Here is a 26,602-nt window from a genome sequence, read left to right on the forward strand (position 1 = left end):
AGTCTGCAGTGGTCTCATCCTGGCTAAAATATACTGCCTAAGGAAATATCTGATTTCCAAAACCACAGGATACTTAAGTACAGTACTCAGATTAATTATTAACTGTAACTAAATGTAAGCAAAAAAAAAAGTAACATGAAACAGTGATAAAGAGCTCTTAATGATGAAGCATGTCATTGAATACTGGGGTTAAAAAGTGACTTAGTCTTCTGCAGTTCATTTGTGATTAGCCTGGGTAATCAGCTAACTGCCAGAAGGGCTACTAGAAATAATGACGCAAATACTTTGATATATGGGATGTTGCTGTGCATTAAAATTTAATTTGACAAATTTTAAACAAAAATACATATTTCAAAATACCTAATGTAGGTGAATATTGTAAGTATAAACATAAATGAATATGCTTTTTTATATTTCTCATAACAAATGATTATGCTGCATCAGTTTTTCTCATATCCTTTCAAATCCACTTAAACCAACGTCATGCCAGCAGCATCGGGAGCAATGAAAGAAGCAGCATGGGGTTTGGGTTGCCACTCCATCACAGAACATACTGTTGAGCACAGGGCCAATTGATAATCACTAATATATCTAAGAGTGTGTGTCATTGGGGATCTGGGAGGAAACTCAGAGACACTGAAGAAAAACCTGCGCAAACACAAAGAGAATGTGCAAATGTCTCCATACAGACACTGGCTGGGTGCAATATTTGACCGCATGATGCTGCATTAATGAGGCAGCACCAGCATGAAACACACTGTCTTTGTTAAAATAACTGTGCCATAATTTTGTAAGAACATTTCTGTTTTTCATTATAGAGTAAAAAAACCCTTATGTAATAGGCTTTGACAAAATACTTTGAACTTTATACTTCATTCACAATCTCAGTTCACATTAACAATATGTACTTGACACAAGTTACAACAAAGGAAAAAAAGCAATCAGCAAAACCAATATTGACAAATCTGTCATAATTTCCATTCTTTGTCGTCTCAAGAACAGAAAGCAAAGTAAAAATAAAACCAGCCTTAGAGACAGCCTTTATGGGAAGAAAGGCTAGAACCTGATTTTACTGTGTGAATAAAGCAGTTTAGATACACAAGATACACGGACATGTATTGTATATTAAAGTGTATATCCAGTATTTACAGAGCAGCATGCAGCAATTTGCAACACATGTTCTTGTCTGTTAAGGAAATAATCTTATGCTTAGTGCCCAACAACAGAAAATCTCTTTGATGAATATTAAGCTTTTCAGCTTAAAAAACTACTTTAAAACACAAAATAACATGTTAATAATTATAATGAGGTACTGTTTTAAAATTTCTTTGACCAAGTAGCTGCTACCCTTCTTATACAATAATTATTATATTATCATTATTTAATAATGATAGTATGTGCCAGCATGCAATACCATGTTTAAAGGAATTCAAATAACCATTCTTTACACTATTAAATATTTTCTGAATATATCTAATATGCTATGGTGAAATGCCATTGATGTAATAAAGAGTAGGAACTACTACACATTGGAAAGTGTGCCTTTCTGAAACAGAACAGTGCATACTATTAGAGAATCACAATACTGCATATTGATTTCAGAATACCTTTATGAATCCACAGAAACAATAATCATAAAATTAAGAAGACCATAAAAACACATGCATATTTTTTGTAGAGGGCAAGCTATTTAGCTCATCCTATAGTAGTTCAATAAAATTTTTCCCATGATGTTCAATTATATATAGAAAAATATATGGCTGTGGCAAATTGTTCTCTTACAAGAGTAGTGGGAATAATCATTTTGTACTTTATTTCAGCAGCCCACCTTTAACCCTTTTCTGTAGTAGAGGAGCAGAATTTTATCCTGTAGCAATTGGCACAAAGCAGAATCTAAATGCTGCTTTACAGATCTGGTGCCCTGGTTTCAAATCCTACACCTGGCTGTGGTCTGTGTGGAGATTCCATGTTCTTCCCCAGCGTGCACGGGTTTTCCTTCCATACCATGATATAATTAATAATTCCAAATTGACACCTTTTTGAGTGTGTGTGTGCATGTGAGTCCTCTGATGGACTGGTGTCCTGTCTAAGGATGTTTCCTGCCTTAGGCTCAGTGCTTGCTGGAATAGACTGCAGCACCCCATTGGATTAAGAGGGTTTGAGAGTGAGATAAAAAAGATGAGATGTTTGGAGGTGAAATTTCAGGACTTCTCCCAGAGGGCATTCCAGCTTGGAATCAAGCCAGGATCCAGATGCTGGGAAGGGGCATTACTAGTTACTTTGCTACTTTGATCAAATGTTAATGCAAAACTAAATTTTATATCAGCATCTAGCATCTTAATTTATCTGTACTGCACTATGTGAGTTTGATAATCGATGGATGGGTGAAAGAGTCTTAAAAATAATGACATTAAAATAACTGAAAAGTAACTCCATTATTCCATTCCAAATGAGCCATCACCTCTGGCTTATACAAGTACTTATGTGTGGGTAACCTAAGCGTATTGGACAGAATGCTATGCCACCTCACACACATTCATTCCAGGCCAATATAGGGTTTCAATTTTGTATTGTGTATTATATCAGTGTAGTAAAGAGATTTTTAGAGCACTACTGAACACGTCATTATTCAAACAGTTGGTTTGTTATCTGCTGCACAAAATGTGCTCTGATATGTCCTCTTTCAAAACACCACATTCCTGCTTCTTAGTTACATAAATCCTATAGTTCATCTTTGCTAGCACAAAGTAATAATTTTCATCACCTTCAGTCATATTACCATGTTTATTTAAAATCAAGTAAATGCAGACTGCAGACAAAACAGTTCTTCAGACAAATTTTTCAGATATTTTTTCTTCTTCAAGAAAATAACTATTTGTTCAGAATCATCAATAAAACCAAGGATGGGCATATATATAGAGAGAGAGTGGAAAAAAATACATTTTGGCACTATTTTTTGTGTAGGCTCTCCATTTTTATAAAACAATGTAGGTTGGTAAAGTATTTTAAAAAGCTGATGTAAACTGAGCTAATGGTCACTGAATTTATTTTTTCATTTTTTTCCATTATTGGTCAAAAATGGTGCAACCATGCTAGCTGTTTTAAAATGCTGCTTTGCCGTTTGTGGCACTTCAGTTATCTTACACTAAACTGGCATACTCAGTCCAAAAAGTAAAAAATTTAGAACAAAAAGTAACATTGTTAATGCAATACAAATTATAAACACCTGATCTGAAGTCACATCATGTTCTGCACACATCCTGAGGAAGACTAAACACTTGAAATTGCAGTTGTGGGCACATGGACAACCTCAAAAACAAAAGTACATAACTTACAAAAGAAAATAATAATAATAAAAGATCAAATACAAAGAATATGCCATTAATTTTTCTGCAGCTTTACTATATACAGCCTGCATTTTACATGAAGCAGCTTGACTGTGAAGAATATTATGTCATAAATTAATATATAGACTTATTGTATGCATACTCATCTGCTGGTACCTGAAATTCACAGTGAATTTACTAAAAATCATAAATAGACAGATGTTGCAATAATCAGTGCTTCTGAAACGCTTCCTCTCTTTTAACTCATCAGAAAGCTAGCGGCACCGAGATGTGTCCTCACAGTAACAAGCAGGAATAGGCTTGGAGTTGAGATGATTTTGGGTATAAATCCCAGTAATGGCATCAGTATGCAAGTCCGCATAATAGCTGAAGAGAATCTAGGCTCGGCCATTTATAATTTATTTATATATTTTATACATCCTACTACTGTTCTCCTAGCTGTCCATCCAGACCATAATCAGAACTTGAATAAGTGGTCATGATTTATAGTGCATCTAGGAATGGAGAAAATCAAAGGACATTAGAATACTGATGACTTAGGCTCCAATTATTCCAAAAAAAGCGTTACTGCAACACACTCAAAGAGTAAGTGGAGGCAACACATTCCAGGTGCTAAGGGTCCAGCTTTCTTCTCTGAGAAGGTTTTTATGCATTATTTTATTATTTTGTTTACCATTGTCCTGCAATTTGCAAATTATAATTACAGTTCATAAATCATACAAAATAATGCATTTAGCCTTTTATTCAATCGTTCCAGGTAAAGAGAGGGACAGTCTGTTAAATCTGAATTCTGTGGCATAGATCTAGAGCATATCATAGCAAGTTTGCATAAATGCTCCAGAAGAGCTTAAGAAAAAAAAAAAACTTGCATAAAAATGATGCAGTATGCCAGAACAAAAATCCTTAAAATAAAAAGTCTTACTCCTTTTGTTAGGAGGATTTCCTGGCCATCATAGGCAGAGATGAAAAGGAAACAAGACCATCCACGCCTCATGAAGGACAAATGCCCTCCCCCCTTCCATGTCCGCACACTCTGTCCCTGGTGGTTTGCTGCTGCGATTTGCTCTAGCAGGGCTTGTTGACGCTGCATAGAAGTTCAGTAACTTTGATGAGGCGTGCTACAGTGCTCTGGGATTCCTCTTGCAGGCGCTGGTTGTTCTGTCGTAAGCTCTGTACCTCCGCTTGCAGCAGGGCCTTGTCCTCTTTTTCCTGCGCCAAGCGCCGCAAACAATAAGCAGAGCGAATATTGGGGTTAGTACATCAGACATTGGTAGAGGGGACTGGGTGTGGGGGAAGGAACAGGGCAGGGCTGGGGCGTGGACAGGAAGCAATACAAGAAGCACTTCATTATTAGCAGTCTTTCAAAAAACTTTTAATTATATATACTACCTAACAGACTTTAATTGGCATACAGTGTCATTTCACAATTTGAGCACCTTTTTTTTTCTCCAAGCAGCCAAACACAATTAACAGAACTAATTCTTAAATCAGATGCTTTCAAGTGTCTTCTGGTATGACTAATCAAGATCTCAGTTGTTCAGTTTTCTTTAATGAGTGGAGTTGTAATACAAAGAAACTCCCACACCTAACATCTATAGTCAAAAAATGGTACAAAAAGTGTGGAACGAAAAACCATCTGATAAGGCTGAAACCGATAACCAGTACTCAGTGAGGAAGAAATTGCAGGAAATCCCAGATCAGTAAGAAGATAGCCTAATGGAGTCCTACATTCTTAATTATCACTTTCTAAATACTATATGTGTGTGTCCAATCGAACAAACAGATCCTTGTATTAACCCTGGGGATAAATTATAATGTAGTATACAGTAGTATTGTAACGTGTGTAATAATAAGTTCTCACCCTATGTGTTTTTCTTTTTATGGACTGAAACCAGTAAGGATTTCAAAGATGAATCTGTAGCATTCCTTCACAAAAATGACCATAAACCTTATATCTAGAGCCATGATAGAGTATTTAGGATAATAAGAAAAATAAATAAGGCAATTCAGAATCCTAAGTCAATCAATTTAATTGTATTACAACGATACTAATTACAGAACACAACACAGTACAATATGGCCTAATAGGCAACAAAACAAGCTCAGCATGCGATTCATTGTGAAACAACTAACATTCAGTTAGAAATGTTTAAGTTATGTAGCATTCAATTATAGGATTCAATGGTATTGTGGAATGAGAAAATGGAAACTGCAATTACTGGCACAATCATCAATTGTATAGGATACTCATAAATGTGTTTTGAGATTTTTGAAGAAAGGATTCATAAAGAGCACATTTTATTATTTATTTATTTAGATAGATAGATAGATAGATAGATAGATAGATAGATAGATAGATAGATAGATAGATAGATAGATAGATAGATAGATAGATAGATAGACAGACAGACAAGGGACTTTATAGCAGATGGAAAGAGAGATAGACAGATAGAGATGTTTTTTTCCTTTCACCCATCAGTTTACTGAACATATTCACCACAGAGTTACAGGGAGGATAGGTTAGTCATTTCTTTGTGTCCTTGATATAATATTAAAAGCACAAATTTATTTATGAAAGAACTGCAGAACAATTGGCATATATACTATATATATATATATATATATATATTGTGATGGACAACCGGCTACGGACTCCGGTCACCACCCCCAGGCCGCTAGGAGAAGCCCTCCGGACAGCATGATGGTGCCCCGACTTCCAGCAGGGCCGCATGGACTTTGTAGTTTATACACACAGCCCTGCTGGATACCTTGGGGGCCACCGGGAGTCGCTGTAGGGGGGCTAGTGGGCTCTTGCGTGCCCTATAACCCGGGAGTGCGTCACAGTCATGTGACTGGAGGAAACGACGTGCTCCCGGGATGAAGAAGAGGACTGTTTGCCCTGACCCGAAAGGAAACGGACTTGTGGGTTGTGCCAGGAACCACTTCCGGGTCAGGGGCTATAAAAGGACTGTGGGAAGCCCAGAACACTGAGCTGAGCTGGGAGGTAGGGTGGCAAAGTGTCTGGGCGAGGAGGTATTGGTTTATTGTATAGAGAATTGTAGTGTTTATGAGTGGGTTGTGGAGAGTGCTTTGTGCACGGTATTCTTATAAAATAATGAATATTTATATTTTCACCTGGTCATCAGAGTGGTACCTGAGGGTTCAAGAGGTGGACAAAGCCTCTATCTGTCACTATATATATATATATATATATATATATATATATATATATATATATATATATATATATATATATACTGTATATATATATATATATATATATATATATATATATATATATATACTGTATATATATATATATATATATATATATATATATATATATAATTGTCATTTTAAGCAGATGACTATCTCGAATTAGAACATTTTCATTTTAAATATTAGATTTCCCATTTGAGTAACTAAGGTGATTTTAGAAGTATTTTTCAGTTAGTGTTTCATATATCATAAATTCAAAATGAAATTTCATGTAGGCAACCTTAGTGGTGGCTAGTAGTGAGCACAAAGGGTGAAACTACCATATATACTTTAGAATGCTTATATTATATCAAATAAAACTATATTGTGTGTTACTGATGACTTGTTTTACTACACTTTCTGAACATCCATACAGAAAATTTTGCAAATTTCAAGTCACTTCAAAAATATTTCTTCCTGATATAAATACAAATGTGTGATTAACCTGTAAATTTAATACTAAAACTTTCTTCCAGAAATTCTGGGGGAATAGCTCCTCCTTCCTATGTGTGACATATGATTAAAATCAAGCTGTGTGGTAACTGGGCATTAACATACCTTCTTCAAATAAGTTTATGGGGAATTTTGTCACCACTGTGAACTTATGATTTATGATGTGTGTGAAATCAAGGTCTAGCTACATAGCTGTTTCGTGTAAGATATAAAGAAATAAAAAATATATACAGCTGGTTAACATAAAATATCTCATTGGTTTTTAGACTCGTATAATATGATCTGAAATTCCTCTCTTCCATTCCCTACTCACAAAAATGAACTGACTAGAAAAAGAGAAGTAAAAAATGTCCTCTAATATGTTAACAAAGCAATTATTGGCTTCCATTAATTTGCTGACCCAGTTTAATTTGATTAAGAGTTGAAGTCTATTCAGGCAGCATTGGATGCATGGCAATAGTCAATCCTGGATGTGACTTAAGCTTCTAAGTTTAGTTTTTCTATGCTTATTTATTCTGGCAAAACTGATTTTTACTAAATTGTTATTGCTGGGGTGCTTGTGTCTTAGGGACCTTCAAATGACCATGGGTTAACAAACATCAGCTCTGCTCAACTGTATTTGGTATTTAAAACTAGGAAATGTGGAAAGTAACACATAATGCATTCAGAAGGCTCATGACTTTCCTCCCATAAACATCTGTTATTCCACAAGGTGGTGCACTTTCATTGGACAAAAAGCAGCATAAAATCACCATTTTCGTCTGTGTGCTATGGAGGCATAGGCAGGCAGCAGTGTGAGAAAAACAATGAAGTTAATGTTTTACAGGTTATTTGAAATTTCAGTTAATATCTAGAAAATCAAATGGATTAAAACAATGATGGTTGTCCAACTCATTTGACTTTCTTCATTTTAAAGGAAAATTAATGTAGTGAATGAGTTTTTAAAATCAAAATAAGTAGCAGCTAAATAGGCATTTTTCTATTTATACATTCAAACATACTGTAATGCCTTTACTGTATAAATTAATCATTTTTCATTTTTTAATTGCAAGAAATACATAATTCTGTCTATAATCAGTCAATTAAACACACATTTTCTTATAATGTAGGCATTTTAAAAGTAATGTAAAAACAAAGTTGAGTAAATTAAACATATCAAATATATCATTTGTGTTGCAACACAAATGAACAATTTGGATTATTTTTGAGCATTGTTTTGTAATTCTAAATCATATAAAGCTATTAACAAGGTATATTATAACTGAAATAAAAGTGTTAGGTAAAAAAATCCTTCCTTATTTAAATAGTAGCTACAGGAGAAAGCCTAGAGTTTCAGAAGTTGTCAGGTAACCGATATATTTGCTTTAGCTGTTATTGAGTCTAACTTCAATATTTACCCAATTTTTTCCTTAAATTTAACTGTTTTATGAGAACTGTGACAACTTTATATTTAAATGATCCCCTTACATCTTACTGCTTTCATGGCGCAAAGACCTGAAAATGTATGTAAACTGCTTTACGTAAACTTTTATTTTATTTTTAAGTAATTTTATATCACAGAGAAACAATTTTAATTTAGTAATATAACTAGCTTGAGAGGTATCATTAGGTTCACAGAACCAAAAGACAAGAAATGTGCACAGTTATATAGTTTGTACTTAAGGCTCAATATACTGACCAGATTATTTAACAACAAAAAACATTTATAATAGAAATGTGTTTTAAATAAGTATTTCTATTTGTAATACATTGTATATTAATAAAATATCATAATCTAATGAGCATAAAAATCATCTTCCATTATGAATATTTTCACCAATGACATGATCAACTATTAAAGTAAAACAAGAGACTCTTCCTTTTTACTGCATTTTTTACTACTCACTCTGTTCAGAAACAAGCTACAATTTAGTTCCTTTGTAAGGTTTAGCATACAAATGTAACAATGTGAATTATAAGCTTACTGTTTTTCCAAAATTGTATAAATTAAATAAATCATATTGATGTTGCGGTAGTAGGAGAAAGCAATATCAGCTTTTGGCAGAATTTGTTGATTTTCATATCAAGCACACTTCAAATTCTTGCCCATTTATATATTCTGACTATATATCCACAAAACACTATAAATATAAACTTTGTTCTGCCACACTAAAAGGCTTGTGGTTAGTAAAATGGGAATACAACAGTGGATTAGCCTGATTAAGTTTATGAACAGCTTATTACAATACTTCTTTTTCCTGTGATTTATTTCAGAACCCACTTAGTTCATTACAGGCAGTTGGAGCCTATCAGGTGTTCTCATTTGGATGTCAGTCAATTACAGGGTATGCTGATGTGCACTCTCCCATGCTAAGCCAATCTAGAATTACTGTACCTATCATCCTGACCTACACATCCTTGTGATGTGGGAGGACCCAAGTAAACAAAGGGAGAACACAAAAACTCCACACAGATAATGACTTGGCATGGATTTAAACCCAGAATTCTACAGCTGTGAAGCAGCACTGATAAATACTGCAACATTATACCACCCATATGGTATAACTGCTTGTTGCAATTTAATTTTAAGAATTATCTGAAAATATTTACATTTCTCATTTTATTAGATGATTTTAGTAAAGACAAATAAAGAAAAAAAAGTTGTTAAGCTGATATTAGAAAATGAATAGTTCACGAGCAGACAAATTTATAAAGAATTTAGACTGGCATATGGGATCAAGGGTTTCAGTATTAAATTACAGGTGAAAAAAAAAAGTCTAAATTTTATTACAAAAACTTTATACTGTTTATATGCAGTAAATAGTAAACGTGGCCAGGAGCATTGCTCTACAAGGAGAACTCGGTGCTAATTCAATTAATTTCTTTTCTTTCCATTGAGGGTTATGGGGCCAATCTCAAAGCAGAGATACATGGCAGGACCCTTTAATACTTAATACTCCAATATTCACTACACATGGTGACATTTTAACATACAGCCTGACAATCACCTTATATTTATGAAGGCACCTGCTACATCCTAAAGAAAAGTATGCAGCTTCTCCTAACCCTTTCATCTACAAATATTGTTTTTCTCTTTTGCATGATAAATGAAGATTTTTCATTTATTAGAAAATTGATAGATGGATGTATTTTTTGTATTAAGTTAAACTTTATGCTTTCCAAAAAATGTCCTCTTTCTTAATGTCACAGATGTCAGGGCTGCTGCCTTACAGCTGCAGGAGATTGTGTGAAGCTTGAATATTTTCCCCATGTCTGTGTGGATGTTTCTCCATTTTTGTTCTCCCATTTTCCAAAAACATGCATGTCTGTTAGCTGGTATCTCTGAATTGGCCTGGATTAAGTCAGTGTGCTTAAGTGAGGCATCCCACCAAGAGCTGGTTCTTGCCTTGTTTCCATTGTGGCTGTAATGCAAATTTGGCTCCCCAAAATCCTGTAATGGAAAATCAGGAGCTAAAATGTGTTGACAGGTATGTTTCTTCTGGGAAAACCCGCTCGAATGATACATGCATATCTAAGAAATATAAAACAGTTTTTGACTAAGGAAGATATTTTCAGGAAAGTAGCAAGACATAGAGCTTAGACAAGTAAAACATTATGTGATCAGTTCTATAGCAACAGCACAGCATATCCTTCTTTAAGGCATAAAGACAAGAGTAAACTTATTATCCGTCTATATGGTAAAAGACTTTGTGGCAGAACTTGTCCAGAATGGCTCGATTTCTGTTTACCATGTTCTGAATTTCAAAATGCTTAAATTTGGTCCTTTATAAAAACACAATATAATTATTGCAATTTTACTATAAAATGCTACTTTTTAATAAATGTATAGATGCATATTTAATTAATAACTATAAAAGGAAACCCAACTGCATAACATACCATATTTTTGTTACAATCATTATTTAACTAATATAAAAAAGTATATTGGATAAGCTAGTATTAGTCCTTGACTTAATGATTCAAAAATAACACATGCCTTTGCTATGCAGTGACATTTTACATGACACTGATAATCACTGATATGTAATATACTGAACTATATTTATGAGAAACATAAAACAAATTGTATTAACAGCAGAATGTGCCAATGTTTCATTTTCTAAAAATTCTCAAAATTGATTTTCTTTACAGTTGATAGGAAAAGCAATTTTGAAAAGAGCTTGTCTTCTCTCAGAACTTTCATCAGTCTGTATTGTTTGTTAGGAGGTTATTCTGCGGTTAGTGAATTATTATTCATTTCTCTCAGAAGTCAACTATGTCATAAAACAGATTGATGGTAATACAGAATGGAAACAAAAGAAAACGCAAACTAATCTTCCGGACGACTCATTTTCAATGACACTGGCATAAATAACAGATTTGTCACTTTGATCTTCAATGGCCATTTATACTAAAAGCAAAATGACCTAACAGAAGGCCTTTAGCAAAAAAGTAATAGTGTCAGAGAGGGCTTCAGGTGTACAAGTATATAATATACTTGTTTTTTTCTGTCCTCATAACCCATTAAAAAGAATTTCTCTTTTCACCATGCTCAGATCTACAATGGCCACCTACTAAATTCTGAAAACTGAAAGGTTGAGGTATCAGTTTCAATAGCTTAGTCTTGAAAAGCTTCACAAGTTCAGCTGAAGTCAAATGTTAAATAGATTTTGGCTGTATTCACATTATCCTTGTTGAATGATGTTGGGAAGCCACCCATCTAGCTATCTATCTGTCTAATGTATGTGAATATACATATTCAAGGAAGAATATGTCAAAAACATCATGCTAACAGTATTTTCGCTGGGCTTGAGCTCTATAGCTCTATTTTTCTGCACAAACGTTACAATGACTTGGAAGGGATTCCTGATAGGCTGGAGAAGGGTATATACATAGCCACTTTTTTAGGAATGCCTTCTCATTAGTGCAATTAGCTTGCTACTCCTAACAGTTCATCATTTGGCTTCTACTCAATATATGAAACATGCAGACTTGGTCAACAGATTAGTTTTTGTTTGACCAAATGTTAGAAAGTGTAAGATGTTTGATCTAAGAGACTTTTTTGTTTCCAGATGTGTTGTGTTTTCAAGCACTGCAGTACCTGAAGTTTACTGAGAATGATGAGATAAAAATGTGTGTTAATCGTAAAGGTCAGAGGAGAATGACTAGACCTTTTTCAAGCTAACAGAATGGTCACACATACTAAAATAACATTTATTTAAAACAGTGGTGTGCAGAAGGGCACCACTAAACACAAAGCACATCAGAACCTGAAGTGAATGAGCTATGGCAGTGGGAAGACCATGCCAGGTTCCACTGTTGTCAGCTAAGAACAGGGAAAGTAAAAGTCCTGTCGGCAAATGATCATCAAAACTGTTGGCTGAAGACTGGAAAAATGTCACCTGTTTTAATGAGCTATGATTTCTATTGTGTAAATGTCAAGGTAAGAATTTATTTTAAACAACACAAATACATGATCCATTAGGTGTTTTGACAATGGTACAGGTTAGTAATGGTAGTGTAATGGATAGGAATGCTTTCTTGGCACACATTATACCAATTGAGCTTTTGCCACAGTGTACCTAAGCAGTGTTGCAGACCATGCACAGCCCTTTCTGGCCAGTGCACTTATTTTCAGATACAGCCACCAGGATATTATACAAAAGCACACATCATTTCAGACTCACTCCATGTATGTAACAATAAGCAGTTTTCTCCACTGGCTTGCACAGTTTCCACATATCAATCCATGAGAGCACTTCTGGAATGAGATGGATAGGGATCTTTGCTGTAAATAGTTATAAACTGAGCATTTATGTTATACATGTATATAAATTATCACATACAGTATATGTGCTTGTATTTGAATACATTATATTTGAATGTATTCCCATTGAACAATATACAGGTAGATATAGTGCAAGGGATGCTTAAAATGATGGTCTCGAGGTTTAACAATTTAAATGGTGTATAGTACGCTGGAAGGGAGCTTGGCTTATTAAAGTATGACAGATGAAAAGCTCTTTCCTATTAATTTAGTTTACCATAGGATTGATGTGCCGTGCAGTATGCAATATACATATCCATCTTGCTTCCTCTTTACAAATAGGCCATTTAATGGCAGAAAGCAGTTAAAAATAACTAAAATGAATTCCAGGCATATTGTATATTTGTTAGTATTTTTCCTTTATTTTCTGATGTACTTTATATTTCTTTTGTCTTACATATTTTTATTCATTTTCAACATGCATTATCTATTGAATTACTTATTTAGGGTTAATAACGTTTACCTTCACCTTATTACATTCAAACACACACAGTTATATATGAACAGAAAGGAAGAAAGACAGAGAGGGAGACAGAGATAGAGATAAAGAAAGAAGGAGAGAGAGGAGAAGAGAGTTAGAGAAGGGCTACACCAGTATACAATTGCTAAAGGTAAAATCAAGCAAAGTTATTTCTATGTTGGAACAGAAGAAGGTTAGAAACAGAGAACTTCGGTCTGTCAGCCTTGATGAAGGCTCAACGGCAGAAATATGGCATTTATAAGCTTCTTATTCAGCATAGGAATAGCCTTTACCTTTTTCCTCATTATATACAGGAGGTGTGCGAATTGCACAATATTCCAGATCACGTGCTACTACATAAACCCAAAATTACCTCAAGGCCAAGAATGGTCCTTACATTTATGCTAACGCACAGAATGAGATAACACTCATTTTATGTATTCGTAACATAACAGGAATGTGCTATGCTTATTGCATGTCAACTCCTTGCTGCAGTCAAACCGATAACCTCACTATTTAAAAGTCAATAGTGAAGTAATTAAGTAAGTGTCCTGTTGTTAAATAAGAGTCCTGTGGTTTCATGACAGGGCCAGGAAATGCAGCTTAGCAAGTGGCAAATATGGAGCACACTTGTTATATTATGCAGAACAGAGTTGTTTGACATATGAAGACGATGATGAAGTTGGTGAAGAGGGAGAGTGAGGGGAAAGTGGACAGAGAAACCCATGTATCCTTAAACCACACAATTAAATATTGTGCAATTTGAAGGTCTGCTGTGGCTTATATTGGGTATTTGTCTCACTGACTTACTTTATATATATTTATAAATACACATACATACAGTATATATAATGAATGGTTCAATAATCGAACTGGCTCAATACGCAAAAACGGAGATGCATATTATAAATATATATATATATATATATATATATATATATATATATATATATATATATATATATATATATATATTCTTTGTTTAGTGCTACAGGGATTTGGGAATTTTATGTTATGGCTACACATATATACTGTATACCTAAGTTTAACATTTCAACATATTTAGATACATTACTTCTGTACTAAAAATAATATAACATTTATTAACTTTTTCTTAGATTTTATAATTTCTTCCATTTCTCATTAAGTCTCATTGAATAATATATTTTTTTTATTTACATTCATTAAGTAAGACATGGTCACTATGTTAATTTGCCAAACACTCCAAGCAGTTGTTGCTATGTTGTCTGGACAAGGCTCAGTGCACAAGGGCTCAAAATGAGTGTGGGTAGGAAGGGGGGAGGGGGGAGGGGGGGGTTCGGGTGAGTCAGGGGTGTCACACAATAACAGTGCAGCAAATTGTTCTTGGTGAATAACAAAAGAGAACAGAGCCAGAACGGCTGCTCTTTGACTCTCACTAGTCAGACTAACAGGTTTCTTCTGTAAGCTTATTAATTGAGACACCCTTTACCAACCATGCTGGTGTCAATAACAGCTTTATTTTCATACTTGTACAGCATAAACTGTTAAAAGTGTAACTTATTTTTTCTCTTTTTGAGAATATCAATGCTGTTTTAGATTTTTTATCTGCACAGGGAACCTAAAATCACTTTCAATTCAATGGATATGTTGAAAACATAGACACTGCTCTATCATCAGGCTACATGCTAACTGTTAGAAGATTTTGTCAAATGTTTTTATTTCTACTTTACACTTACTGTTCACAGTTCTGGAAAATAGAAGAGTTAACTAATTGTGTTAGTTGTGTGCATTTTAGCCAGTGAGAGTGAATGGAAAATGAACTACTTGCATGTTATGATTTCTATCCCCCAAGGTCATCTACCCAGTAGGCACAATAACTAAAACAAGGTATCATCTTAAAGGCGGAACAGGGCTTTTATCTTCACAGTTAACAAGGATTCACTTTGCTCACATTGTCATAGGGCAGTAAGTCAATGGCATATCTTGGGTCCTGAACCATTAGCCTCCAGGTGCTCTTTCATAAAGATGGCCATCAGGCTGGAGGATGGGTCAGGAGGAGGTTGTTCACAATCCTGAGGTGCCATCAGGAGGGCAGTTGTTCCCAAAGATGTTGAAAGTTTTTATGTAGTTTAGCATATTATAATTCCAGAAAATTCAAGATTCATTAACTTAATGGCACATATTGCACAGTGTCCAAAAAAAGCCAATCTCCAACAAGAAAATGGAGATTTGTGTTCATTTAATAATGGACTTAGTTCTTCCTTCAGTTTCATTTAATTAATGGCTTGAATCTGATGTGTCATAATCCACATAATACTATATACAAATATAAATTATTTTCATATTCTGTATTTACATTATCTGGATATATACCATATTTATGCTTGCATTTTCCATTTAGCTAATTTGCCACAAATTGCACATGCTCCTAGGCTGTTCTTGATGAGTTGCAGCCATACTGCAAATTGCTAGCCTCTTTTCTTGTGCAGATGTTTGGTTTAAGAAAATGGAATCTAACGTGTCTCCCTTTGTTTGCATTTAACAGCTGCCAACATTTTAGTTTTAGAGGCCTGGTGTCGATGTCACTTGCCAGCTTGGAAGGAGCTGTCATTGTGTTTGCAGCACGTTGTGGGGGTCAGGGGAGGGGGTATGAGTCTGCGTTGGGAGTGGCCGTACCTTTTGAAGGTCCTCTTGCAATTTTTTGAGCATGGACTCCAGCTGACAAACTTTCTCTTCCAGATGAGCTGGAGAATCTCTGAAAGTGCCAAGACCAAACCAAAATAGGAATGTAAGTATTCACAGAGTGGAAATCTCATTTCATCATCTGAAGAACTAGATGTGCATTTGAAGTATGAAACAACAGTTTAGAAAAACCTCAAGGAAATTAACACTTCTCTGCTTATTTCAATATGTATTGATTTTTTAATAAAAGTTGGTAACAACTTGTAGTAAGTGGGACATAACCTGTAACACAATATAACCTTATGACTAGACACTATAGCAGTTCCCTGTACAAAGAATGGCCCATATAACCTTTAATCATTAAAAGACTTACAACACCCAATATTTTACATTTTTTGTCCATTATGAAGATTTTGCGGGAAATTAAGCCCAGTTTAGCTTATGAATTTACTTTATGATTTAGTTGGTTTCCACATTACATAGAACTTCAATTGGAAAGGACACAGATTTAGATGCCATATCACAATGTATGTCTAATTTATGTATAATCATTTGGATGTTTCTGGAAAAAGGTTAAGAACATAAAGGTTTCACAAATGTTAACATATAATTCACTTGATTAGCTGCTGACTAAGGTTTTCCAAAGATATCATCAAGATAGTTATTAAAACCTCTCACTGCTACACTATCCCTTAATTTGGACAGGTATCCTCAAGTATGTAATTCACTATTTAACTGAAGGAGTTATGATGGATCAATTTTGTCAAGGCCTCTGAAAACTTTGAAGACCTGAATTACTTCCCCATACTTGACTATTAATGCTTAATTGTGTTAGTCTGTCAGAGTAAGACATATGCTGTGTTTATATGCAACATAAATTTTTAGAAATACCTCTTATAATATCTTACTTTCCTGCTTCATCTGAATTTCCAGTTAGTTGTTTTTTGGGGAAATGCAATGTTACTGCTAATTTGATAAGTAATTAAGGATTATCTCTATTTTTTATCTGAATATAAACAGTAAGCTAAACTCAATATGCACATATCACATTCACTTCAAAAATGCAACCACAAACAATCTATTTTTGCTAACCTGCTAATTCATTTTTTTATTGTGTGTGACTGAATTAGATGAAAGGTCAATCTTCTATCACAACTTTGTTAAGGTAGGACTGTTTCTCCAAATTGTCCCACTGGGAGAAACCAACTTGAAAAGCGTTCACATAACATTTCTCACTGGGAAACACATACAGTATTTCCCAAAGCATGCAAACTCAGCAATATCCTTTAGTCCTGAGATGCTCGCTTCTCCACTTATTCTAAAGCTGATTTTCATTTTTGTAGTGTAGTTCAGATGCATCAAGCTGCATAATGCAGTCTCGCTAGTGCATTGAAGTTTTTTTTTTATTGACAATTTACTTTTTTTTTTTACAATATAACCTAAAATTTTATGTTTCTTTTTAATTGCTTTAGTGCATTGCTTATATGATGAGAATGCTACATCAACATAAACTATTAAATCCTTGTCAGTGGTTACTTCGTATAAGACTGCATTTTCCATCAAATATTTACAGTTGTTTCTTTTACCTGCATGTAGCACTTTACACTTCCCTACACTAAACTGCACTGTCTAAGTATTTTCCCAGTTTTGGAAACAGTCCAGGTCTTTCTGAATTTTTGCTGTCTCCTTATTATAATTAGTCTTTAGAATTAACCTGGCTGCACTTTTTTTATAATGCAGTCAAGAAATGAGTTTCTCTATGAAAATACCTTCTGTAGATTTAGAAGAAATTTAAATATGACTCAATGTACAAACTCTTAAACAGCTGCAGCTAATTAACAGAAGAAATGTTGTTGCTGGTACAGTAGAAAGCCATACCCTCCTTTGTTGTCCTTGAGTTTCATGTCCTCCTGTGAAGATGCCAGTTGAGACTCAGTCGCAGACATAGGTGCATCCCCTCCTCTGCGCTCTGGAAAGAAAGAACTCAGGTGATTTTCAGTATTAGATTACAAAGCTTGCTTTAACAATCTCTCTTCTTTGGTGATAACCTCTTTAATAAATGTCTAGTATTGAGTTACACTTCAACGTTATAAATCAGTATGTTCTAAGCAACATTATTTATCTTAATGGGGCTTACAAAGGTAAAAGTGTTCTTGGAACAGAATGATGAAATAAGGCTCCAAGATGGCCAAAATAATACTATTTGATTTGACGAAGAAGATGCAAAATTCATTTAGCATGCCAAAATTCATTTACTAATCAGGACTTCCCAATTTATATATCTGAATATATACTTAATTTCACAACAGCTGCCAATGTGATATACAAGCTATATTTTCTTTTTTAACATATGACATGTTATGCTCCCGTAACGAACGACTTTGCTTATAATCTGCCTTAAAATAAATCTGCATTATGAAGTGATGTCCTCACCCTCTTTAGAAAGAGCTTCCAAGATACTTCGACACGCTGTTGCCAAATCGGAGATTGACTGCCATTCTTCCTCTGTGGCTTCATTTGTCTCTTTGAGTACTAAGAATTACAAAAGAAAAAAAGTACACATAAAACTACAATGTTTAACAAGTACAATGCTCTATACAATACAGGGCAATACATTTTATCATTAAATAAAACTTTTGTTACTATAGTAATTATAATTATGTTATAATCATAACTAAAATACAAGACGACTCAGAAAATCTACTCAATGTACAGTACATAATAAAAGCCATGTCAGTACACTACTGTACTACATGTAACATGTTAAATGAACTCAAATGAACATTTTATGAAATGTTCGTAAAAAAGGATGCTAAGGTGACATCTACCATATCAGCTCAGTAAAAGACGTAACTGATGTTGGAAAAGGAAGATTAAAAACAATTTAGGCTTATGCAGGCTTTCCACTGTGGCGGGTGGCCGGGTCATGTTCCGGGGGAGCAACCATGAGACCGGTTGCATGAGACCCCGGACACTTGGTGACAGCCTCCCTGGCTGACGATGGTGCCTCAGTTACCCGCAGGGGTCCATGGGAGATGAAGTCCTCAACAGCCCGGTTGGGAACTGGGGGTAGCCGCCAGGGGGTGCTGCATGGATTTCACAGCCCAGCTGGACAAATCTTCAGCCCCACCCGGGAAGTGCAATTGGAACCAGGTGGTCAAGCACCTGGAACACTTCCGGGTGGGCTATAAAAGGGGCCAGCCACCACTCCTCAACGGCCAGAATCGGGAGGAAGAGGACGAGGTTTTGGGACTGTGTATTTCCTGTGGGGTTCACGGAGAAGACATGCCCCACAGATGAAGAAAATAAAAGTCTTGTTGTGTTTTTACACGTGCCTCTGTGTAGTCTGTGCCAGGTCAGGCACTATATAGCGTCCAATTCAGTTGACATGTCTTGCTACATCAGAAAAACATATACAGTATTACCCTTAACAATAGAATCCTTGAAGCCTATGAAAAAAGTCGGAATGCTGGGCCACCTTAAATTCCCTTGCATCTTGTCTACAGCGTCTTTGTTTCGCAAATGTGTCAATCAGCACTGGCAACAGGCAGCCTGCTCACTCATCACCCAACGAGGCAGTTGAAGACAAGTCAGACGCTAAATTCTCAGAGCTCAAGTCTGTTTATCTGGGAGTTAGGTGTCTGGAATTATATAGGGTAAATAATATACCATTATTTGGTATGCATACATTTCATGTATGTTCCATGTCTACAATGATCTGTTGTCACGCACATGCGAGTAGAAGGATGTTCACTGTCAAAATGCTTATGAGATAAAGGGGATTATCAGAGAAGGACTTGAACAGGAAATTTCTCTATATGCAGATGATATGGTACTGTATATATCAGACCCACAAAATACTGTGCCTGCAAGTCCTAACAGCACTAACAGAATTTCAAAAGATTTCTGGTTTCAGAATTAATTTTACTAAAAGTGTGCTCTTTCCAGTGAATTCTCAAGCACACAATATTAGATTGGACACCTTCCCTTTTATCATCGCAGATCAGTTCAAATATCTAGGGGTAAACATCACAAGTAAACATAAAGATCTTTATCAACAAAATTTCGCTGTCTGCATGGAAAAAATCAAGCAAGACTTGCATAGATGGTCAACCCTTCATCTCACTTTAGCTGGAAGAATTAACATTGTTAAGATGAATATCCTCCCTAAGCTTCTCGTTTTATTTCAAAACATTTCAATATACATCAATAAATTGTTCTTTAAGAAATTAGATTCAATCATAACTACATTTTTTTATAATTCAAAACATCCACGTATCCAAAGAGCGACCCTACAAAGGCCAAAGGCAGAAGGTGGCATGGCTCTACCTAACTTTCAATTTTACTACTGGGCAGCAAACATACAACATATAAAAACCTGGACATTGACACAAATAGATGAATATATGCAGGCTTGGACTGCAATAGAAATAATATCCTGCAGTTCCTCTTTATATTCCTTGCTTTGTGCCCCAATAAATGCAAATAATCGCCAATTTACTAATAACCCAATAGTGCTTCACTCACTCAGAATATGGAACCAATGTAGGAAGCATTTTAAGATAAGAGAATCTTTTATCGGTGGCACCTTTTTCAACCCTCGCAAACATATGCAGTTTTTAATGTCTGGAAAACATTTGGGATGAAATCACTTAGAGATCTGTACACAGACAACCTCTTTGCATCCTACGAACAATTACATTCTAAATTTAACTTTCCAGCAAAACATTTCTTTCACTATCTTCAAATTAGAAACTTTGTTAAACAGAACCTGCCCAATTTTCCTCACCTCCCACCTCCCTCTATGCTGGAAAATATATTGATCAGTTTCAAGGACTTAGACAGCATCTCTGCAATATATAAAACCGTTTTACAGTCCCTCCCTTTCAAAGATCCAAGAGGACAATGGGAAAAGGATTTCTCCCTCAACATATCAGAAAAGGAGTAGGAGAAAAGGAGAAAAGGTAGCAATGCAGAGAATTCACTCGAGCTCCATATGCGCAAAGCATACAGTTATTCAACTCAAAATTATATATCAAGCACATCTGTCTTGCTTAAAACTGTCCAAAATGTTTCCAGGGCAAGATCCAACCTGTGAACGCTGCAATCAAGTTCCAGTCTCACTGGGTCACATGTTTTGGGCCTGCACCAAATTAACATCATTTTGGACCAATATTTTTAAATGCCTTTCAGACAGCCTTGGTGTCACAATCCCTCCTAACCCATTAACAGCTGTATTTGGTGTACTCCCAGATGGGCTTAAAGTGGAGAAGGGCAAACAAACTGTGATTGCCTTTACTACACTATTGGCACATAGACTTATCTTGCTCCACCGGAAGAATCCTAACTCTCCCCTTTTAAGTCAGTGGGTAACTGATGTTATATATTATTTGAAATTGGAAAAAATAAAATTCTCAATTAGAGGATCTGTGCAGAAATTTTTCAAAACCTGGCAGGATCTAATCAATACCATTTTAGAATAAGCTTTTAAAGCACTGAGGAAACAGATTCTCTCCCTATTCTCCCTTTTTTTCTTTTTCTTCTCCATTTATCTATATTCACTTATTAATTTATCTATTTACTTATTTTTACTAGGTTTAAGTTTTATTCTGCTGCCCATGCTCTCTTTCTTAGGGGTGGGGTTTAATTTGTTTTCAATCCTATTCTTGTAAAATTGATCTATTTGTATGGAATATTGTGTGATTTCAATAAAATCAATAAAATTATTAAAAAAAAAAAAAAAAAAAAGAAGGACGTTGTATGGACCAAGTGAAGGTAATTCCACGCCAGGCCAGGGGGTGGCAGGGTGCACTAAACCTTCTCCTGTTATCTCTACAGACCAGGCGCGGGAAAACGTGTCTGACTCAGCATCAAAAACATCTCTTCTGTCGCCTAGGATGATGTCACTTCCGGTTCCTGTATTTCAATTGACATCAGAAGAAGGTCACTTCCGGTTCTCATACACCTCTTCCGGTCTGATTACTTAAAACCACCATCTTTTCAAACCATCAACAGTTCATTTCAGGAATCCAACCAAGACACTTCTGTGCTAAAATTCAACCCTTTGCAACCAGGGATAATATAAGGGTGGCTGCCCCACACCTTTTTAAGTTTGTTGAGTCTGACCATTTCACACTGTGTAAATGTAGGATGACAGGAAATGCAAGGCAGCAAATGTTAAATACATTACTAAAACAGAAACTTCTTAATAATGACAAAATTCTTACGTGAAGTGTATAATGTGTCAAGACTGATGTCCAAATATCAAGTAAATATTTTTACAAAAGGCATAACAAAACAAGTGCGCTTTTATTCAAGAATATAATTGAAGAAAAAGAAATCATTCAATTTACATGTTGCTGTCAATGAGTAAAAACCCAAGCCCACATATCAATCGACACAAAGTCAACAAGTCTGCTTTGGTGATGCAGAGGTAAGACCTGCTGTCTTATAATCAAGAGACTGCAGGTTTGTGGTCAGACTTCCCCCCTTTTGAGTAGTGACCTGCTATTATTATTATTATTATTATTATTACTATAATATAATAAAACATAAAATTTCAGATCATATACATATCCCTTGAGAGATATCTTTTACAAGGAGCAAAAAATGACACTGGATATGTATTTCTGTTATAATAGAAATAATAATACCAGCTCACTACTCAAATCTGGGAGAACTGGGTTTCAGGGTGAAGTGTATCTAAGAACAAGTCAAGAGTCTAAGTAAAAACCATTCAGTAATTTCCCAGATTGAGACATAGTAAAATTAAATTACCTCAAAGTGACTTGGAAAGCAAGTTATAATTTATACAATAGGAACAGCTAGAACATAAAGACATTTTTGGGCTGCTACAAGTGTGAAGAAATCCCAGATAAAACATAACAATGTATGTCACAGCCACATGTATGGTGATATTAATGTCAACCTATCAAAAAAGATCTTGGGTGACTACCTTGACCATTTTACACTTGTTTACTTATTTACTAAGGTGTGCCATTTGGATAAGGTGTAAATTGGATGGATTTTGAAATAAAACTAGGGAGATACTCTCTGTCCATGCCTGAACTGAAACCCATCACTCTTAGATAAGCGAAACCTCCAACCAGTTTGAAGGAGATGGGGTAGTAACAAACTAGGGATGAAGCTAGAACAAGAAACAAAAATTGACTAGTGAACATGATGGTCTTGAAATTTGTGCAATTTCCATGTTACCAAGTGTAAGGCTCTAGAGTCTCTGACCGCAAAATATACACTATTTCAAGATAAAATCAGCACTAAAGAGTTTTTTAAGACAAACTTTGTTCGCTGGCATATGTTAATTTTCCTTTGTTATTTCTGTTGTTTCTGACTTATTATTTTAATGTATTTTTATTATTATGTAATTGCTGTTATTATTGTGATGTTTATGCATTATTTAATATTTATGTATTATGTAATAATGTTCTATGATGATGTTCTTTGTGTTTTATTGGTGGAACCCCAAGAAGCAGGGCCACCCTGATGTCACAGCTGTAGGACCACCTCAGCCTTTATATATAGGCTAAGCAGTAGGTCCCTCAAAGGTTTACTATGCTTTGTGGTGCCAAGAGCATTTCTGTAAGTACTGTTTGGATTTTCCGGTTTTGTGAATTATTTCTTCTATTTTCTGAATTGGACTTGTTAGTCTTGGGTTGCCTAGGTTGGGGAATCTTTTTTGCCTTACTTTTGACCTTGTTCTCTGTTTTTCCAGTTCATGTTTTTCTTTTGTTTATCTAATACATTCTTTACATTTTAAGAGCATTTTATTGTCAAAAGATGGTCATCCTGTCATCTTTAAGAGCATTTTATGTATTTTGTGCATTTAATTTATTTTTGAACTGTTTAACCTTGAGCTTTGATTTGGGCCTCTGCAAACCTTGAAGCTTGCCTTTTGAGTTTGAAGTCTGGCTGATTTGCAGTGAGAGCTGTTCCTGAGTCTGACCATTGAAGTCTTGGTCAGGTTTTTGATAATTCTGAGGCCTGTTCACCTCTTTAGATCATTTGGTGCTACAGTAACATAACTAGAGTAATGTTTGACTGTTTAGCCATATGTATTGTATATTCAGGTCCTCTGAGGTTTTTAGTAGCTACCAGCATAATGAATTTTTATAAACATTTCTGACTGAAACATGTTTTTTGACAAATAACAAATAATTACTGATTAATTTTGTACACAGAAGTTTGATACTCTGCTACCGAAAAAGATTCAATAGCAGGATATTAACCTCTTTTGAGCCAATGAAACTACAGCTTCTTTCTCGTCCATTTACTCACTCACCCATGCCACTAAAACCAAGCAAATGCAGAACAAGACGTGGCTTGTTCCCTACACAAACATACACAAAGACAGAGCTTTTAAGACTCTTACACATTGACAGACATACATTTCTGACATCCTTTTTACATGCACAGATTTGCAGGTTTTGCGTTTTTTAAAACATGTTTTCAGGTTTTCAACTAATTTTTAGCATGCCGGTAAAACTGTAGCCTGCACCTTTCACAATTGTCTGATTTGTCAGATCTTCTCCTTATCAAACATAACTGATGTCACTGATGATCAAACAGACTATTTAATAGAAGATAGAGAGTGACCCACCATTGGACACAAGTGCAGATACAAAACAGAAATGCACCTTCCATTGCTGAACTCCTACATTAGGATCAACACGAGCACCTCTCACGCATGCCTGTCCACTCTCCTTAACCTCTAATAAACAATGTGGGTATGCATCTGTGTCCTTATTACATATACTTAAGCTACCACTTGTAGTGATTGCCTTGCATTTCAAAAGATAAATAGGGGGCACTCTTGAACCTGCCTATTGCTTTCCAGTTGTCCATTTCCCTTCACTATTACCACAGTTTAGCATGTGTCCTGGTCTATATTAGCCTTTGATTCTGTTAATGATTATGGGGAAGCTCTGAATATTTTAAAGCCAACCAGCTCCTACTTTTTGTTAAAGTGATGAACAGATGTTTTATACCTAGAAGGCTCCTACATTCTGGCCTCTTTCATCTTATCAAATCTGAGTGTTTTATTTGACTCGCCAGAGTCAAAATTAGTGCTCTATGGTAAATTGAGGGAGCATTAGAAAGCTGCCCCTTAGGAGTATTAAAAGGGAAAGACAGATTCTAGATAGAGCCATTATCAGCTCACAAATTCACAGCTGCTTAAAGATGACAGGGGAAAACATGGGACAGGCAAAGGGGCTTGAGATAGGAGAGTAACATGTTTGTTTCTGTCTTGTATCTGCATATATCCAACACAGTAAATGAACAAGAAGCTGTGAAATATTGAAAGTGGGGGGATTTGTGGGGGGTGGGGGTTGGGTGGATGAGATTAAATTCATCTGTGGAGAGTGGCAGAAGCAGGGCATCTCTTCCTAACCAGCTACCCCCCTCCCCCCAAAAAAAAGATTGGAAGCAAAACAGATGGAGGGTTAAGGCCTGGCTGCAAAAAAGGCAGAAAGATCCATCTGTTCTTTTATTTCACAGAAATAATTCTGTTTCTTTTTTTAATAGAAGAAAAATCCATAATATATTTTTCAGGGCAGACAAAAGTCAACAAGCAGTGCAATACAGTACATATTTGTGTAAAACAAAGATACTTCATAGTAGCTGAGAATAATCTGATAAGTCTGTCAATAAGACGGGGAAGAGTCTGTGACAGACATGAGTTCATGTGTTTTCCAATAAGTTTTTTTGCTTTAATAAACAGAAGATCAATCATTAGTTTCATAACAGAGAAAAATTATCCAGAAAAAAAAAATAAACCTAATTTTCTTGATCAAATACTTTTTACCTACATGGTTTGTTATATATTATTTCAAATTTCTTTATTACTAAGGGTGATATGGAACTCAGTCATACCTGGGGCATGGAAAAGACAGGGCACAGACACTTTGAGCATCTATTATGCTTTATTTATTCACACAGGGTTTATAAGGTCATTACTGTCATGTATACAATACAATTAAATTCTTATTTTCATATACTAATCGGCATGACACATGCTGCCATTCTCTGGTACTATGATTATTATGTGTAACAACCTTACCTCGAAAATTTCTTTGTTTGTTACTTGAAAAATTTCACAACACAGTTTACAACACTGTCTGCCATTAATCTAGCAGATTATGGCAAATAGATAGATAGATAGATAGATAGATAGATAGATAGATAGATAGATAGATAGATAGATAGATAGATAGATAGATAGATAGATAGATAGATAGATAGATAGATAGATAGATAGATAGATAGATAGATAGATAGATAGATAGATAGATACTTTATTAATCCCAAGGGGAAATTCACATACTCCAGCAGCACCTTACTGATACAAAAAACAATATTAAAGATTGATAGTAATGCAGGTAAAAACAGACAATAACTTTATATAATGTTAACGTTTACCCCCCCGGATGGAACTGAAGAGTCGCATAGTTTGGGGGAGGAACGATCTTCTCAGTCTGTCAGTGGAGCAGGACAGTGACAGCAGTCTGATGACAGCAAATGACTATGGTGCAGTTTTAGTATCAAAGGTTTTAATGGCAGAGGGTCGCTACTGGCTTTAAATAAAAAAACACACAC

The 26,602-nt window shown here is 35.2% G+C and overlaps 1 protein-coding gene across 5 annotated transcripts in view; it reads right to left on the reverse strand.

Moving 5' to 3' along the window:
- Nucleotides 1–387: 387 nt before the first annotated feature.
- zmp:0000001168 (signal-induced proliferation-associated 1-like protein 2) overlaps nucleotides 388–26,602 on the reverse strand; it is a 317,833-nt gene continuing 291,618 nt past the window's right edge. For 4 of the 5 annotated variants that reach the window (XM_051933609.1, XM_051933613.1, XM_051933616.1 and 1 more), the window contains 4 exons: nucleotides 18,422–18,520; nucleotides 17,867–17,957; nucleotides 15,983–16,061; nucleotides 389–4,556 (listed from right to left, as the gene is read on the reverse strand). In XM_051933609.1, coding sequence (XP_051789569.1) covers nucleotides 4,413–4,556; nucleotides 15,983–16,061; nucleotides 17,867–17,957; nucleotides 18,422–18,520 — 413 coding nt within the window. In that variant the 3' untranslated portion in view covers nucleotides 389–4,412. Of the gene's footprint in view, nucleotides 4,557–15,982; nucleotides 16,062–17,866; nucleotides 17,958–18,421; nucleotides 18,521–26,602 lie in introns of all 5 variants that reach the window. The other variant, XM_051933621.1, reaches the window with a different exon arrangement.

This window comes from Erpetoichthys calabaricus, chromosome 1 (assembly GCF_900747795.2).
Source record: "Erpetoichthys calabaricus chromosome 1, fErpCal1.3, whole genome shotgun sequence".
In the NCBI taxonomy this organism is placed as follows: domain Eukaryota; kingdom Metazoa; phylum Chordata; class Cladistia; order Polypteriformes; family Polypteridae; genus Erpetoichthys; species Erpetoichthys calabaricus.